This window comes from Brassica rapa, chromosome A09 (genome assembly GCF_000309985.2).
Source record: "Brassica rapa cultivar Chiifu-401-42 chromosome A09, CAAS_Brap_v3.01, whole genome shotgun sequence".
Lineage (NCBI taxonomy): Eukaryota > Viridiplantae > Streptophyta > Magnoliopsida > Brassicales > Brassicaceae > Brassica > Brassica rapa.
In genome coordinates, this window is record NC_024803.2 from 43595658 (window position 1) to 43609902 (window position 14245).

The 14245-nt window shown below is 38.2% G+C and overlaps 5 protein-coding genes across 10 annotated transcripts; 2 read left to right on the top strand and 3 right to left on the bottom strand.

Annotated features, from left to right (window-relative positions):
- Nucleotides 1-245: 245 nt before the first annotated feature.
- On the top strand, nt 246-3078 carry LOC103843419 (GATA transcription factor 11). Of its 2 annotated transcripts, none has more exons than XM_018655076.2 (3): nt 246-1516; nt 1904-2142; nt 2251-3078. In XM_018655076.2, exons 2-3 carry the CDS (start codon nt 1915-1917, stop codon nt 2800-2802), a joined length of 780 nt encoding a protein of 259 aa, XP_018510592.1. In that variant the 5' UTR covers nt 246-1516; nt 1904-1914; the 3' UTR covers nt 2803-3078. The 2 variants fall into 2 exon arrangements, with proteins under 2 accessions (XP_018510592.1, XP_009118398.1); XM_009120150.3 differs by having other exon boundaries at nt 267-1519; nt 1906-2142; nt 2251-2889.
- Nucleotides 3079-3152: 74 nt separating this feature from the next.
- LOC103843418 (serine/threonine-protein phosphatase 6 regulatory subunit 3) lies at nt 3153-8107 on the bottom strand. 5 transcript variants are annotated; one of them, XM_009120149.3, is made up of 19 exons: nt 7938-8107; nt 7776-7857; nt 7507-7610; nt 7321-7407; nt 7167-7242; nt 6986-7060; nt 6809-6862; nt 6451-6510; nt 6261-6377; nt 6089-6183; nt 5792-6003; nt 5468-5565; nt 5263-5366; nt 5010-5172; nt 4764-4886; nt 4585-4667; nt 4104-4269; nt 3968-4038; nt 3153-3887 (listed from the first exon to the last, which is right to left on the bottom strand). In XM_009120149.3, the coding sequence occupies exons 2-19, from the start codon at nt 7812-7814 to the stop codon at nt 3293-3295; spliced, it is 2322 nt and encodes a 773-aa protein (XP_009118397.1). In that variant the 5' UTR covers nt 7815-7857; nt 7938-8107; the 3' UTR covers nt 3153-3292. The 5 variants fall into 5 exon arrangements, with proteins under 5 accessions (XP_009118397.1, XP_033135862.1, XP_033135864.1 ...); XM_033279971.1 differs by having other exon boundaries at nt 7731-7857; nt 7938-8106; XM_033279973.1 differs by having other exon boundaries at nt 7776-7889; nt 7985-8080.
- A 214-nt stretch (nt 8108-8321) lies between these two features.
- On the bottom strand, nt 8322-9045 carry LOC103843420. The gene has a single exon (XM_009120151.3). It carries the CDS (start codon nt 8917-8919, stop codon nt 8512-8514), a length of 408 nt encoding a protein of 135 aa, XP_009118399.1. The 5' UTR covers nt 8920-9045; the 3' UTR covers nt 8322-8511.
- A 418-nt stretch (nt 9046-9463) lies between these two features.
- On the top strand, nt 9464-10860 carry LOC103843421 (chromatin accessibility complex protein 1). Its single transcript, XM_009120152.3, has 4 exons — nt 9464-10171; nt 10315-10399; nt 10489-10530; nt 10623-10860. Exons 1-4 carry the CDS (start codon nt 9824-9826, stop codon nt 10694-10696), a joined length of 549 nt encoding a protein of 182 aa, XP_009118400.1. The 5' UTR covers nt 9464-9823; the 3' UTR covers nt 10697-10860.
- Nucleotides 10861-11119: 259 nt separating this feature from the next.
- On the bottom strand, nt 11120-13909 carry LOC103843422 (elongation factor 1-alpha 1). The gene is made up of 3 exons (XM_033279977.1): nt 13656-13909; nt 12369-12849; nt 11120-12280 (listed from the first exon to the last, which is right to left on the bottom strand). The coding sequence occupies exons 2-3, from the start codon at nt 12828-12830 to the stop codon at nt 11393-11395; spliced, it is 1350 nt and encodes a 449-aa protein (XP_033135868.1). The 5' UTR covers nt 12831-12849; nt 13656-13909; the 3' UTR covers nt 11120-11392.
- Nucleotides 13910-14245: the final 336 nt, after the last annotated feature.

Sequence of the window (14245 nt, forward strand, 5' to 3'; positions counted from 1 at the left end):
TTTGATTTTTCTCACTATCTTTTGGGCCAAAGATTCAGCAATTGGGAGAAGCTTCTGGGCCCAATTGTAAAATTATCGAGGCCTCAGAACCCAAACGTAATATTCTCTTTCTTTCTTTTCGACTTTTGGTAGAAAATAAAAAGTTTTGGGTGTTGCCTTACAGGTGAAAAGGGCAAAACAGAAGTAAGCCTATCTTCTCTCTCATTTTTTTTGAAAAAGGCTAAGAAATATTTAAAGCAACCATCCTCTTTTATAAAGTTTTCATTAGATTTCACAATTTTGCAAAATACTGCTACTAAGTACAAACTAGTTTGAATTGACTGGTACTATCTTTCACGGGCAATCTCTACTATTGTCTACGTACAAATAAATAAATCCTTATAAACAAATGCAGAAATATTAATTACTCCCACATGATATGCAGGGTTAGTGGGTTACAATATGCGAAAAACTCAAGTTTTGAAAGATAGATCAGGAAAATAAATATCAACGGAAATTGAAAAAAAACATATCATGATATTTCTTATTTTATATACTGTTTTGGACATGAATATCCAAATATCATATGATGATACATTATAGGTTACGACTATAAATAATTGAAAGGAAGAACAGAACATGTGGGAGATGGGAAGCAAAAGAGTTAGGCAAGGGACCCACTTTCCCATGAGGTAACGCCACAATAATTACTCCAAAATTTTCGGTTCTCGTCTCGTAATCATCCGTCGGTGATCTCTCCATTTCACTTTTGACAAAAAATTTTAATTATTAATCTCTTGTTAAGTTTATGATAATAATGATAAACCCTTTCTCCAACTTATTTGTTTGCTAAATAAATCATAACATGTCATTAACCATTTAAATAATAATAGATGGGATCTAGAAACGAACCATCCTTCTTTAAGGTGTATTTTTGTGTCACCTGATTGATTTTGCATGTGCTATGCCTATGCCTTTTTTCTATAATTTAATTAATTTGACTGTATTACCAGCTTTGTTAAACAAACTAAAAATCTTTACCACGTTAATTAAAATGGTAAAGCTTTATATTATTTTCTTACACGGACATATATTCCTCCCTCTCATCCATTCAAATGGATCATATATTTGACTGATCTGTTACCTTATTTATATTCAAAAGTGTCCCTAAAATATTAATGAGTATTTACATTTGTAAGTTGAATGGGTTTCAGCAAAGTCCATGTAAATATTGAGGTTACTAAAATGTTTCGTTAATACATTATTTACTTTCCTCTAAAATCGATTAGAGATTTTTTTCTTTAAAGCTAAGAAATGTTTTGAAAAGAAAAGCAGTTTCCATACTTCTTTTTCGTTACATTTAATATTAAAAAAAAATCTCTGAAAAGAGAAGAAGAAACCGAGGAGACATTGAAAACTCCCATCTATCTACCTTTTTATCTTCTTCCCCCCTCCCTTCTCTCTCTCTATCTCTGTTTCTCTCCCAAAGTTGAACCTGCAAATCCCTAACTCCATATCTCTCCAAAGTATATTGAAAAAGGTTCGTACGTCTTTCTCTCTTTATCTTCCTTAACGTGTGTATACATTTTTTCCTGTATATGTTATATTTCCTGTGTTCTAATTTTGTTGTGTGTTGCATAGAACGTTACATATAATTTATTTGTTTAAAAAAAATAAAAATCTTTGTTAGTTTTGTTTGGTGTGGGTTAATGCGACCGACACTTCTCTCTTGTGGTTTTAAAAAAAAACTCAACTGATAGAAGTAATAATATCACTCTTAGCTAGACCTTTATAATGTTCTCCATTGTTATTATGTATGAGGAGAATTAGATATTACAGTTTTTTCTTGTAATCCTTTGGTGCATATAGTTGTTGTTTAGGCTCATAATCAAAATCACTAACCTGTTTTTTTTTTCTAAACATTAGGAAGGAAGCATGAATTGGTTACCTGAAGAGGAATTCAATGACAGTTTCTTTGATGATCTCATCAACCATATCAATTTTCCACTTGAAGACACCACCACCAATGGTGGTGAGGGAGAAGATTGGGAATCCAAATTTCAACACCTAGAGCCTCCTCCCATGGACTTGTTTACTACTTTCCCCTCTGAGTTCACCTCCTCTTATGGCATTAACAAGGAGGTTGCCCATGTACCTGTGTTGGTGAGTTACATCAATTATTGCCTGTTACATTTTATTCTCTTAGGTTATAACATTTGTTACATTTGATACATTATGTAATAAGGGTCTAATATTCATTCATGTGTGCAGAAACAGTCCAGCTCTTCATCACCTCCTGATGTTAAAGTCTCTAAGCTTTTCCAGTCTTCAAGCCCAGTGTCAGTACTTGAGAGCAGTGATGGTTCTTTCTCTCCACAGAACTTAATATCTCAGAGTTTGTCTTTCCCTGTGAAAGGCATGAGAAGCAAGCGCAAACGCCCCACAGCACAGAGATTAAGATTCCTTTACCCGTTTGAAGCCAGTAAGCCCGAGAGTTACTACTCTTCTGAGCAACATGCCAAGAAGAAACGCAAGACCAGCCACACAGAGGCGAGTAGCTATGATGATGGGATAGTGAGGAGATGCACTCATTGCGAGACTACCAAGACTCCTCAGTGGAGGGAAGGGCCCAATGGGCCAAAGACCCTCTGCAACGCTTGTGGGGTCCGGTTCAGGTCTGGCCGTCTAGTTCCAGAGTACAGACCAGCCTCAAGCCCGACTTTCATCCCATCTCTGCATTCAAACTCACACAGGAAGATCATTGAGATGAGGAGGAAGGAAGGTGATGAGTTTGACAACAGCATGATTCACTCCAAGGCATAAAGACAAGAGTACTGAGGCAGCTTTGAGTTTGGTCTTCGCAAGTTTGAAACTGATGAACTCACTGCAGGGAAGAGATGGTATAAAAAAGTAGGGTTAGTGACTATTATAAAATCTGATGAAGAGAGTCTTAGGGTGGTTTAGTTTAGGTCTATTACATAGTGTTGTCTTATTATGTTTCTTTATGTGGCTCTCCCTATATGTTTGCAGAAGCCTATGTTTGCATTTTTTTAATTTTTGGTTTAGCTCTTTGAAATAACATTATTCTTTTATTCTTCATTGTCACACTTTCATCTTTTCCTACTTTTTCTTATCAACATGATTTGCATTAGTTTAATCTTGAAATCCAGAGATAAACTAAAGCATTAAAAGGGTTTTAAATGTCTGCTCAAGAACAAACTTTGTGGAAGGCAAAGCAACCTAATAATGAACAAACTTACACAACACTCTTATACAAAAATTATAGTACTGTACAAGAAGATTACTGACTTGTTCAGGCTGTTTCTTTCGACTCTAGAACTCCAACTTCTTGATTCACTTTCCAGTAGTTGTTATCGTTGAACTCCTTCACTCCCAAACTTTCCTCAGCCTTTTGGTCGTCCTCAACCATCTCCATGTTCCTCTTCATTGCTCCAGCTTCCCCTACTATCCCTTCCTTCATCGCTTTCTCTGTCCCTTCTGCTTCCACTCCCACATACTCCTTCTCGAACAGCGATCTTTCTGACCCGTTTTGAATTACTGGTTCGGTTTTTACCTCATGCATCGGTGTGTCATCATCATCATCAATGAATGGGTTCAGACCAGTGCCACTCACTTGCATCTCGGTTGATGTTTCTCCCCACCCAACCCATTCAGGTGGCTGTTCTGCAAAAGCTTCTTCGGTTTTATCCAACGTGTTGAAGTCGAAGAACCCCATTGGACTCTCTTCTTCTCCAACCACAACCTCGTCGTCGTCACTGCTGCTAGTGTTGGCATTGAAGGCTCTGTTCAGTTCAGCGTCCTCTATCGTATTGGAACCTGCTGTGTCAGGGGGCGTGCTGCCGAATGTGTTGTCTTGGAATGTGAACCAATCCGAATTTGTAAACAAGCTGCAGCAACGTAATAAGAATGATTATTTCGGACAAGACACCAGTTTCATTAGCAAAAAAAGACTTATAGAAAAATTCACCTTCCTTGGTCATCAGCGAGCCTCAAGGAAGAGATTACTACTTCAGCAGATTCATCATCGAAGTAAACATCCTGTGTAGTATCAACCATAATAATGTAATTAACTTGCATCCCTATAGGGGGAAAAGAGGACTTACATCATCATCTCTGTCGAGAGCATTGTGGTGGTCCTCTTCGTTGTCATCGTTTCCATACATTTTGTATCTAAAAGCTTGGCTTAAATTATTGGCCAGAGCTGCAACATCGTAATCCCTGTCTTCCTCATCGCTATCTCTTGTCCTATCTTGTACTGTAGCTGGACGCCTACAAGTTACAGTTGGTTTAGGAATATTAATAACCCAAAAGTGAATGTAAAGTCAAGACTCCAATACAAGCTCATGATGAGAAGAAATAACATTTTGACTAAGACATGTATTATAGAGCAAAAAACTGCAATTTATCAGTTCTATTAATCATGATAAATATCATGATTGGTTACTCTTAGAGCAGAATTAAATATAAATGCAAGATGGAAAAGGATCACACATGAAAATTTACATCAATAATCAGCGTATGTAGCAGTGACTGGTCATTTTTGATGGCTACTATATGACTAGTGACCAGAGGTAATGAACGTACCCGCATCCCCATCTGTTGACATTCTCAACAGTGTTGCGCTCCTGTAGAACACTACCTTGCCACTCACTCCACTCGCTGTTTTCCTAAAGATTTGGGAATGAACAAAGCCCAGTCAGCAAGCTTGAAAGGTGGCAGAAGAAAAACTACACATCAGGGGGTTGTTTGATGGTAATACCAACCTGAAGGTATTCCTTTATCTTGCCGTTGCTGTTACTCAACAGTCCAATTTTATTTGATATTCTTGTGACATGTCCAATATATCCGACTCGAGGGACTTTTTTCCCAGTGGCGGCTACAGTGTGCTACCTCACACAAAAGAAAAATAAAATGGAAAGAATAGTTGTTAAGCTAATATGAACACTGGAGCTGACTTGACATGACACTATGTCATTTGGAAATGATGTGAACATAGCAAATGGTAATACCTGGCTATCACTTGAGAGATTTGAGTCCCTGTCTGAAGCGAGGAACTTTCCAATGAGATTGCATTCTCTAACGATATAGTTAACCATCAAATCGCTATTGCTTTCCAAACATGAAAGTATTATACTCTCCACTTGATGATGCAGAGCGTTGTTGTATGGATACCTTCATATGTTGATAGTACTTGATTATTTTAATATCTAGCAGAAAACTCAACGCTGAGATCAAAAGTTTGAAGTTTAGACAATGCCTTACTCAAAAAACAGATCAAGTGTTCTTTTAATTGTTCCTGAACTAATTAACTCCTTCTCTGCAGCTTCACTTCCAGTTCTCAACAAAACTGCAATAAACTCCACAATCTGAAACAAAAATATAGCAAAACCGAATCTTAATCATAGAGATTTTGCTTATGTCGTAGCACTACAGATTCTTTCCTGAGTGCTCAGTTTTTGGATCTAACCTTTAGACGATGCTTTCCAAGAGGAGGTCTCAGTTCACCATATGTTGTAGGCAACACTTTGCTGTCAGATGCTACAGTGAGAAGCTTAAGCAAGTCGCCTGCGGACAAAAAAGATAAATAATCATTTAAGGCCAGTGAATACATAAACCTTCATATGGAATACTTATATGACATAGTATCTTACATATACAAGAAATATCACATAAGAACAGGGTTGACTATTATCTATGTACAAAATTAGATTATGTGTCCACTCCAAATAGGGAGAGAGAGTAATAATATGGACGCTTATGTGAAGATATTACTTTTTAGGATCTAACTTACTGAGTTTAGGCAGCATGGCATCAATAGTCTCCTGGGACACTGGGACATGAGACTCGAACATGTGTTGACCTCTATAAGAACTGAACATGGACGATGATGACGCAGCAGGTTTCCTCGGATCCAACAGAGAGGTGCATACCGAAAGCGAATGAACTAGACCAGATTTTGAGTGTGAGTCTTCAAGAGCATGACCAAATATCCTAGCAACGAAGCTGCAATAACAGGGGAAAAAAGTTGTGCTGCCACGTGAAAACACTTCTAATTATCAATTTACTGAAGCAATAAAGGATTACAAACCTAGAGCTAGAGAGCTGTGTAGCTAAAGCTGACGGTGCATTCCGAGAAATTGCACATAGTGTTTCTGCTGCATTTGCTTGAACCTCCGCAGGACTCTAAGAGATGGCAAGAAACTACAAATATCAGATCAGACTGAAGATAATGATTACATAAAAAAGTTTTATTCACTTACAGATGGTTTAAGTTTGTCCACAATCATTTCAAGTAAATTGCTATCCGCCAACCATTGCATCATATCTAGAAAGTTGGGGTAGACGTGATCATCAGCCCCCACCAAGCGAACTAGAACCTATAAAATATCACTGCAAAAATGACCTCTGAAGCCACAGAAGTTGCATCTGCGCCTAAGACAAACCAATTACCTCCATGATGGATGTTATTCCAATCAAATCAACCAACCGGCGTAAAACATTTTGATTCCCCTGTGATCATCAAAAGTTTACTTTGAGAACTGTAGCCAGTGTAGGTACCTCAACACAATACAAATCATAAACAGTTCAACTAATTTCACAGATAGCAAAAAATAAGTCTTATTCTACAATACCCCTTATAAAATTCCAGTAATCAAGCAAAATAAATTCCATAACATTTTATTAAAGTTTTCTCGTCTAAATTTTCAGCCATCAATAGTTCAGTATATTGAATAGAAAACGTAATGTCTATTACAAAAAGGGGAAAGAAAATAAGATTACCATCCATTTAAGAAAATTTATAACTTACTTTTACATAATTCATAACCGCTGCAGTCTTCCTGACCATAAGGCAAATGACGACCTACACCAAACAAAGACAAGTAAGTAGCACATCGTAGAGCCTTGAGATAACTGAAGGCATATAATATATATAGATAGAAACAAATAACTACCGGGGCGGGAACTTATGTATAACTGAGAGTACCTTGCTGAAATAGCCTGCCAGCAATGCACTATGAGAACGATTTGGTTCTAAAAAGGAAAATAGCAAGTCCATCAGCTGCAAGATCAAATTAAACCACAACTGAGATCTAGAGCAAGTGGGTAACAATTGAAAAATTGAAAGTAATTTGTGCATAAGGTAAAACGATGAATGAGAGAATTACTTCATCATCCTCCACCAGAGATTTGAGAATAACATCAATTTCACATGTGAATATTTCGCAGGAGATGAATGGGAACCTAAGAGAAGAATCCATTATTAGCTCGAGAGAAAGAGAAATGGTAACTCAAGTTAGAAACAAAGGAAGCATATTTTACTTGAAAGCACGTTTACTATCAGCATCATCTGGAGACTCTTCCACAATGTACCGCAACAACTGCTCCACTTGAGCTTTATCCCTTAGACTGCAACAATTAATACCCAAATCAATAAAGTTTTTCAAGAAAATCAGATTTATTGAGGAGTAACAAGCAGATTATAGATGATACAGGGAGGAAGCTTACAAATTAATGAGGCGGCTATTCAAAGCCTTGCATTCTTGAATAATCTCTTCCTCGTCAAGAAGCTCTTCCAAGGTGAAACTTTCTTTGTCTAGTATAGTCTCCACCTATGTTGGTAACATAACGGACAAAAAAACATCAATTAAATGAGCAATTTCAAAAATCCATGAGACAATGGAACACACACAGACAAGAGACCAAACATAAAATCTAATTTCGAACCATACAACTGTCCGAAAGTTTTTTTTTTTTTTTAAGTCTCTTAAGCTCACAGGAGATGAGGCAGAGAGGGAGGTGAGCTTCCAGAACATAGCTGCTGCGAAGGAGGAGTGGAGATGGAAAGCTTCGCCGTAGCTGAACAAAGGAGGAGAGAACTTGGCTTAGATCCACAGTTAAAAAGAGAAACCTAGCTAGTGAGTAGCAGGTGGACTCACTTGAGTATCGATTTGGTCCTGGACGCGGATCAGTCAAAACGGAAGATTGAGATCCTGAGATGATGGAAGAACCGAAGAGCGATAAAGATCGAAAAGCTTTTGAAAGTTTTGCTTAAACAACAACAAAAGGGAAAAGTAAAAAGAGAAACAGGTGAAACTTGAGTGTACTGTTTAGTTGCTGTCTTAATTTTATGATTAAAAAGGAACTTGTTGACTTTCTCATTAATTAATTAAATCGAATCATTTTACTAATTCGTGTGTATAAAACTATTAATTAATTAGACTTGGTGAATTAAACGGTGGTAGTCATGACCATTGTCCTTATGTCGTGGTCTGTTATTAAGTACGTATGTTTCACCAAGTACATTTAATGGCGGATTATGATTGTAATGAAACAGTGTAATCAGGTGTAATAAAAACATACCAAAAAACAACTAAAACAAGTGTCTGAAAGTATCAGAACAAATTTTGACAAAAACTCAAGACTCTACTGGGTTCATCACAGAAAAAAATAAGAAAAAGCTTTTCACACATGGTTGAATTATTATACACGTGGAAAACAGAGTAGAATGGCCTAGCGGCGCCAGCTATTGGAGTGATTAGTAGTGGGAGAAGAAGGTCCAACAACTTTATCAACCAGCTTCCTCAACCCTTTCTTCTTCTTCTTTGTCTTCTTCTCCTTATCCTCCTTAAACTCTTCCTCGTAGTGTGAACAGAGCTTGAGAACTTGCTCCTCCACGTTGTTTAGTCTCTCTAGAAACGTTCCTTTACGTTTAGTCTCCTCCATCACTTGCTCCATCGAACGGCACTGATGTTTTTTCCCTGTGCTCCTCCTCGGTGAAGACAGATCCAGTGAAGATGTATGAGTCCGGCCACTCGATGGAGTCGATGGACTCGAGCTTCCTTTCATCTCCTCTAGCTTCCTCACCATGAAGTCAATACGGTCCAATCTCGAAAGGATGGGTTCTTCCACTATAGCCATAATGTTGATAACACACCGTTGTTCTGTTGCACACTTCACAGCTTTGGTTGTTGCCGTGGAGTAGTTAAAGCCTTAAAGACAAGACACTACATGAAACGCCAAAACTGGTCATCTTGGAGATTGAAGACATGAATTACGACACGACGTTTAATATTACAGAGAGAGCTGGTTACGGTCTTACGCGTGTCGTTGATCACACGTACTGGGTTTAGTTTGTGGACACCTCTTCTGTCTCACACGTCCAACATTATTCCATCCTTCCTTATCTTAATCGCTGACGCCTCTCCGAGATTATATCAGACGCAAGATAAAATTTCTAGTGTTTATTGCAAGTGTTTCCTTTTTGTCCATGACTAAACAATTGTTCAAATATTTAATTAAACTTTGAATAGTTTTTACAAAATTAAAATAATAAAAACTATAGTTTCATATTCCACTTGTTAGTTTTTTTTTTTCAACCACTTGTTAGTCCTTAACTTTCCATGTATTTTCTTTCGTTTTAGAAAAATCTATATTAAAAAATAATTTATTTTAAAAAGATATATATTTTATATTTTTAATACATAAATTAATTATAAATAGTAAATTTCAAAAAATATAATGGTGTTTATAAAGATTTTATTGATTAAAAATTGTGGAAAATAGTTGATAATGAAAATAATATATTACTAACTAAAATTTGATATTTTTTTAATAAGTGTGAAAGATTTAAAATATGCATTTTTCTGAAACGGAGAGAAGAGTCTTGTCAATTTATTACAATTGATTATATGAAAACAGTCTAGTCAAACATCGCATCTGGGCCTATGGGCCTACTAGGCTTAAATACATAAGCCCATAAAAAAATCCATAGGTTTTATTCAGGCAAAAGTGGAACACGGTTCTAATTCTAAACAAGACAACAATGGTGTCGTCGAAGAAACCGAACCAGGAGAAGAAGCCGAAGAGCGATGGCGTCAACAAAGCTGGTGGTGGTAACACACGCAGCTCCGGTTCCAAACCGAAGAAGAAGAATACCAACGTACAGGCCATTGTGAAGAAGGAGCCGGAGGTTCACGAGATCTCGGAATCTTCGAGCAGCGACTCCGTAGAAGAAACGAGACGTGATGAGCCGATGAAAAGTAATGGGGGAGGAGTGGAAGACGCTAAGATGATTAGGTTTCCGATGAATCGGATCCGGAGGATAATGAGAAGCGATAACTCTGCTCCTCAGATCATGCAGGACGCGGTCTTTCTTGTCAACAAAGCCACGGTATAGCTTTCAATCAATCGCATTGACATTTATATAGCTTGCCTCTGGAAGATATGTAGTTAGTATAGGAGATACTCAGTTTCAGAATATCATTTGATTTTTTTTTTTTTTTTTTTTTTTTTTTTTTTTTTTGTAATTTGAAGGAATTGTTCATTGAGCGGTTTTCTGGAGAAGCTTATGAAAGTTCTGTACAGGACAAAAAGAAATTCATTCACTACAAACATCTCTGTAAGCTTTCTATCGACCGTTTGTATCTACCTATTATAGATGATGAGCTAAAATCGTTTTCACCTTATTTGATTTCTTCTCATTGGCAGCATCTGTAGTGAGTAACAGTGAGAGATACGAGTTCCTTGCGGGTACTACTTCATCTACATAATCCTCTGAAGGATTCGTTTATGTAACTCCTCACTGTTAACTATAATTTAATGCAAATTATTGGAACTTGCAGATTGTGTTCCTGAGAAAGTAAAAGCAGAGGTCGCGTTGGAAGAATGGGAAAAAAGCATGACAGATGCAGGCTGAAAATGAAACCGGTTGGAACCGACCTAAGCCGTGTGTCATGTCCTGGTTTATTGGCTCTCTGCCTAGTCTTCACCTTTCTTAATAAATAATGAGATTGCACATATTCCATTACTAAAATGTATTACATTTTCAAAAAAATAAATTGCAATATTTTTTATAGAGTATAAAATATTAGCAAAACAAGTGAAAATGAAAATTAATTGAAGATTACATAATAAACCAGTTAGCTTTTTACTTATCAAGCTATGAACATCTACCGACTTAGTAAGGATACGTTCACAGCCAAAGCGTTCGCTGCCTCATGAACCAATAGGATTTTGTGCATGGCATAGACTGCCTCTATGAGCTTTTATATTTTTGAAGGTTTACTCATGGTTAATAATAAACACGAATGAAACAAACGATAAAGAATTAGACGAGACATTAACCGCAGGAACGACATACCATATTCATTATAAAGAGAGGATCCAAAATAGTTCAGAATCCGAAAGCAAAACAAAGTAAAAAAGAAGGAAGCTAGAGTAATGAGAAGCTTCGCCACCTCCGATCAAGAACCCAGTTACGTGAACAGAGCTCTGACGGAGAAGTAACGAAGCTGCAACACAAACAAGCGACCAAATACAAAACTAATGTAACATAAAAACTAAATTTGTCTTTCCATTCAACTGCGGGTGATAGAGTTTTCCTCAAGGTAGTTCACTTGGCACCCTTCTTGACGGCAGCCTTGGTCACCTTGGCTCCCGTTGGGTCCTTCTTGTCAACGCTCTTGATGACACCGACTGCAACAGTCTGCCTCATGTCCCTAACAGCGAAACGTCCAAGGGGTGGGTACTCAGAGAAGGTCTCAACAACCATGGGCTTGGTTGGAGTCATCTTCACCATACCAGCGTCACCATTCTTCAAGAACTTGGGCTCCTTCTCGATCTCTTTTCCAGAACGCCTGTCAATCTTCGTGAGGATCTCAGAGAACTTGACGGCAATGTGGGAGGTGTGGCAGTCAAGAACTGGAGCGTAACCGTTACCAATCTGACCAGGGTGGTTCATGATGATGACCTGGGAAGTGAAGTTAGCAGCACCCTTAGCAGGGTCCTCCTTGGAGTTGGATGCAACGTACCCACGCTTGAGATCCTTCACAGCAACATTCTTGACGTTGAATCCGACGTTGTCACCTGGAAGTGCCTCCACAAGAGACTCGTGGTGCATTTCAACAGACTTCACCTCAGTGGTCAACCCTGAAGGAGCGAAGGTCACAACCATACCAGGCTTGAGCATACCAGTCTCAACACGACCCACGGGCACCGTTCCAATACCACCAATCTTGTACACATCCTGAAGTGGGAGACGAAGGGGCTTGTCTGAGGGCCTCTTTGGCTCGTTGATCTGGTCAAGTGCCTCAAGGAGAGTTGGTCCCTTGTACCAGTCAAGGTTGGTGGACCTCTCAATCATGTTGTCACCCTCAAATCCAGAGATGGGGACGAATGGGATTTTGTCAGGGTTGTATCCAACCTTCTTCAAGTAGGAAGACACCTCCTTGATGATCTCATCGTACCTGGCCTTGGAGTACTTAGGAGTAGTAGCATCCATCTGCAAAACATTCAAAACACAGATTGGTTAGCAACAAATCAAAAGGGTATAACCACAGCAAGTAATGAAAAAAGAACAGCTAGTTCACCTTGTTACAGCAGCAAATCATCTGCTTGACACCAAGGGTGAAAGCAAGAAGAGCATGCTCACGGGTCTGACCATCCTTGGAGATACCAGCTTCAAAACCACCAGTGGTGGAGTCAATGATGAGGACAGCACAATCAGCCTGGGAGGTACCAGTAATCATGTTCTTGATGAAATCACGATGTCCAGGAGCATCAATGACAGTGCAGTAGTACTTGGTGGTCTCGAACTTCCAGAGCGCAATGTCAATGGTGATACCACGCTCACGCTCGGCCTTAAGTTTGTCCAACACCCACGCGTACTTGAAGGACCTCTTGTTCATCTCAGCAGCCTCCTTCTCGAACCTCTCAATCACACGCTTGTCAATACCACCAAGCTTGTAGATCAAGTGACCAGTGGTGGTTGACTTTCCAGAGTCGACGTGGCCGATGACCACAATGTTAATGTGAAACTTCTCTTTACCCATAGCTACTTGTCAAATGAATCTGCAGAGATTAAACAATACAAAAACGATCAACACAGTCGAAAGATATGATATGAATCAAAAATTTAGAGACACTTTATCAAAACGAAGTTGTATAAAAGCAATATTAAATGGATGATTCTTTACAAACATATATAATACTCATCCAAACACAAGACATCACACTAAATCAAATTTATCTTTATGAAAACGAAGCTGCAAAAAAAAAAAGCTGCTATCGGAGTCGAACCGATTTCTACCACAGAAAGTTCGTGGTGCTCTATCCACTGAGCTAAGCAAGCTATAATTCAAGAAACTCAGGAAGATTCAAGAGATCTATGGCTAACAATCCGAGAGTTTCCACGACTTTGACACAAGACGAAGGTAACTTCGGATTGTTACGCAGCTCATGAATCACACATTCCCAATCACACATATTAACTAGTTTCCTCAGATAGATCTAACCAACAATCGATCGTTAAATGATCATAAGACTCATAACAAGATCAAACCGATGACTAAGAGAGCAGTTACAAGGTTGATTCATCAATCAATAAGCAGAATCTAACACGATCTAAGCAACAATCAATCGTCCAATATACATAAGACTCATAACAAGATCGATCCGATGAATAAGAGAGCAGTATCAACATTGAATTAATCAATCAATAAGCAGTTAGACCACAGATAAACGAATCTATCAACAAAAAGCATATAATCCATGAGGTGTATATACAGAATCATCGGAGCTAAAGGATCGAAACTGTTTCAGCTAAGATCGGTAGAAGAATATGAACACAGATCGTAGATGCGGTACGAGAGGCTTACCTCAGTGTGTAGCGGCTAGGTTGAAGAAAGATTGAGATAGAGGTTGTTACGAGAGTGGATACGTGTTTATATACATAGGGATGCCTCGAAAGAGATGTAGGGTTTGAACATCATATCATACGTGAAAATTACGATCGTACCCTTGTTCCGCCGTCAATAGTCAACACTCTTAGGCGTTTGGGCCTTTTGAGGTCGGTCATACATAGCTTCGGGCTCAAGTTGATTGTTGTGAATGTTTTGATCCAAAAGGATACACAAAACAAATTCATTAACTTTTGAATGCTCCTTCACCATATTGAAATATTTAACCTTACTTAGTAACCATGGATTATACATAGTATATAACCTGTTCAAATGAACAATGTAATGATAACCAGGTCTGATGTCAAAAAAAAAAAATGATGATCAGGTCTTAAATTAAAGATGGAAAGCCATTGATGCTAAAAAAGAAAGATGGAAAGCCTCTGTATGCTAGCACCAATCAGCACACCAAATAACTCTACCTGCATCTCCCAACATGTTGTTGAAGAAGGTTATGAGCGCAAAATTAAATATGGTCAGAGGAGAAACTAAAAACTTGGCTATTCGTT

Coding starts and splice junctions, on each gene's coding strand:
- LOC103843419 (XM_018655076.2), top strand. CDS start 1,915: ATGAATTGGTTACCTGAAGAGGAATTCAATGACAGTTTCTTTGATGAT. Junction 2,143..2,250: donor TTGCCCATGTACCTGTGTTG/GTGAGTTACATC, acceptor TCATGTGTGCAG/AAACAGTCCAGCTCTTCATC.
- LOC103843418 (XM_033279971.1), bottom strand. CDS start 7,814: ATGTTCTGGAAGCTCACCTCCCTCTCTGCCTCATCTCCTGTGAGCTTA. Junction 7,243..7,320: donor GATAGTAAACGTGCTTTCAA/GTAAAATATGCT, acceptor TTCTTCTCTTAG/GTTCCCATTCATCTCCTGCG. Junction 5,566..5,791: donor TGCCATGCTGCCTAAACTCA/GTAAGTTAGATC, acceptor TTTTGTCCGCAG/GCGACTTGCTTAAGCTTCTC.
- LOC103843420 (XM_009120151.3), bottom strand. CDS start 8,919: ATGGCTATAGTGGAAGAACCCATCCTTTCGAGATTGGACCGTATTGAC.
- LOC103843421 (XM_009120152.3), top strand. CDS start 9,824: ATGGTGTCGTCGAAGAAACCGAACCAGGAGAAGAAGCCGAAGAGCGAT. Junction 10,172..10,314: donor TTCTTGTCAACAAAGCCACG/GTATAGCTTTCA, acceptor TGTAATTTGAAG/GAATTGTTCATTGAGCGGTT. Junction 10,531..10,622: donor GAGATACGAGTTCCTTGCGG/GTACTACTTCAT, acceptor TGGAACTTGCAG/ATTGTGTTCCTGAGAAAGTA.
- LOC103843422 (XM_033279977.1), bottom strand. CDS start 12,830: ATGGGTAAAGAGAAGTTTCACATTAACATTGTGGTCATCGGCCACGTC. Junction 12,281..12,368: donor TGATTTGCTGCTGTAACAAG/GTGAACTAGCTG, acceptor AATGTTTTGCAG/ATGGATGCTACTACTCCTAA.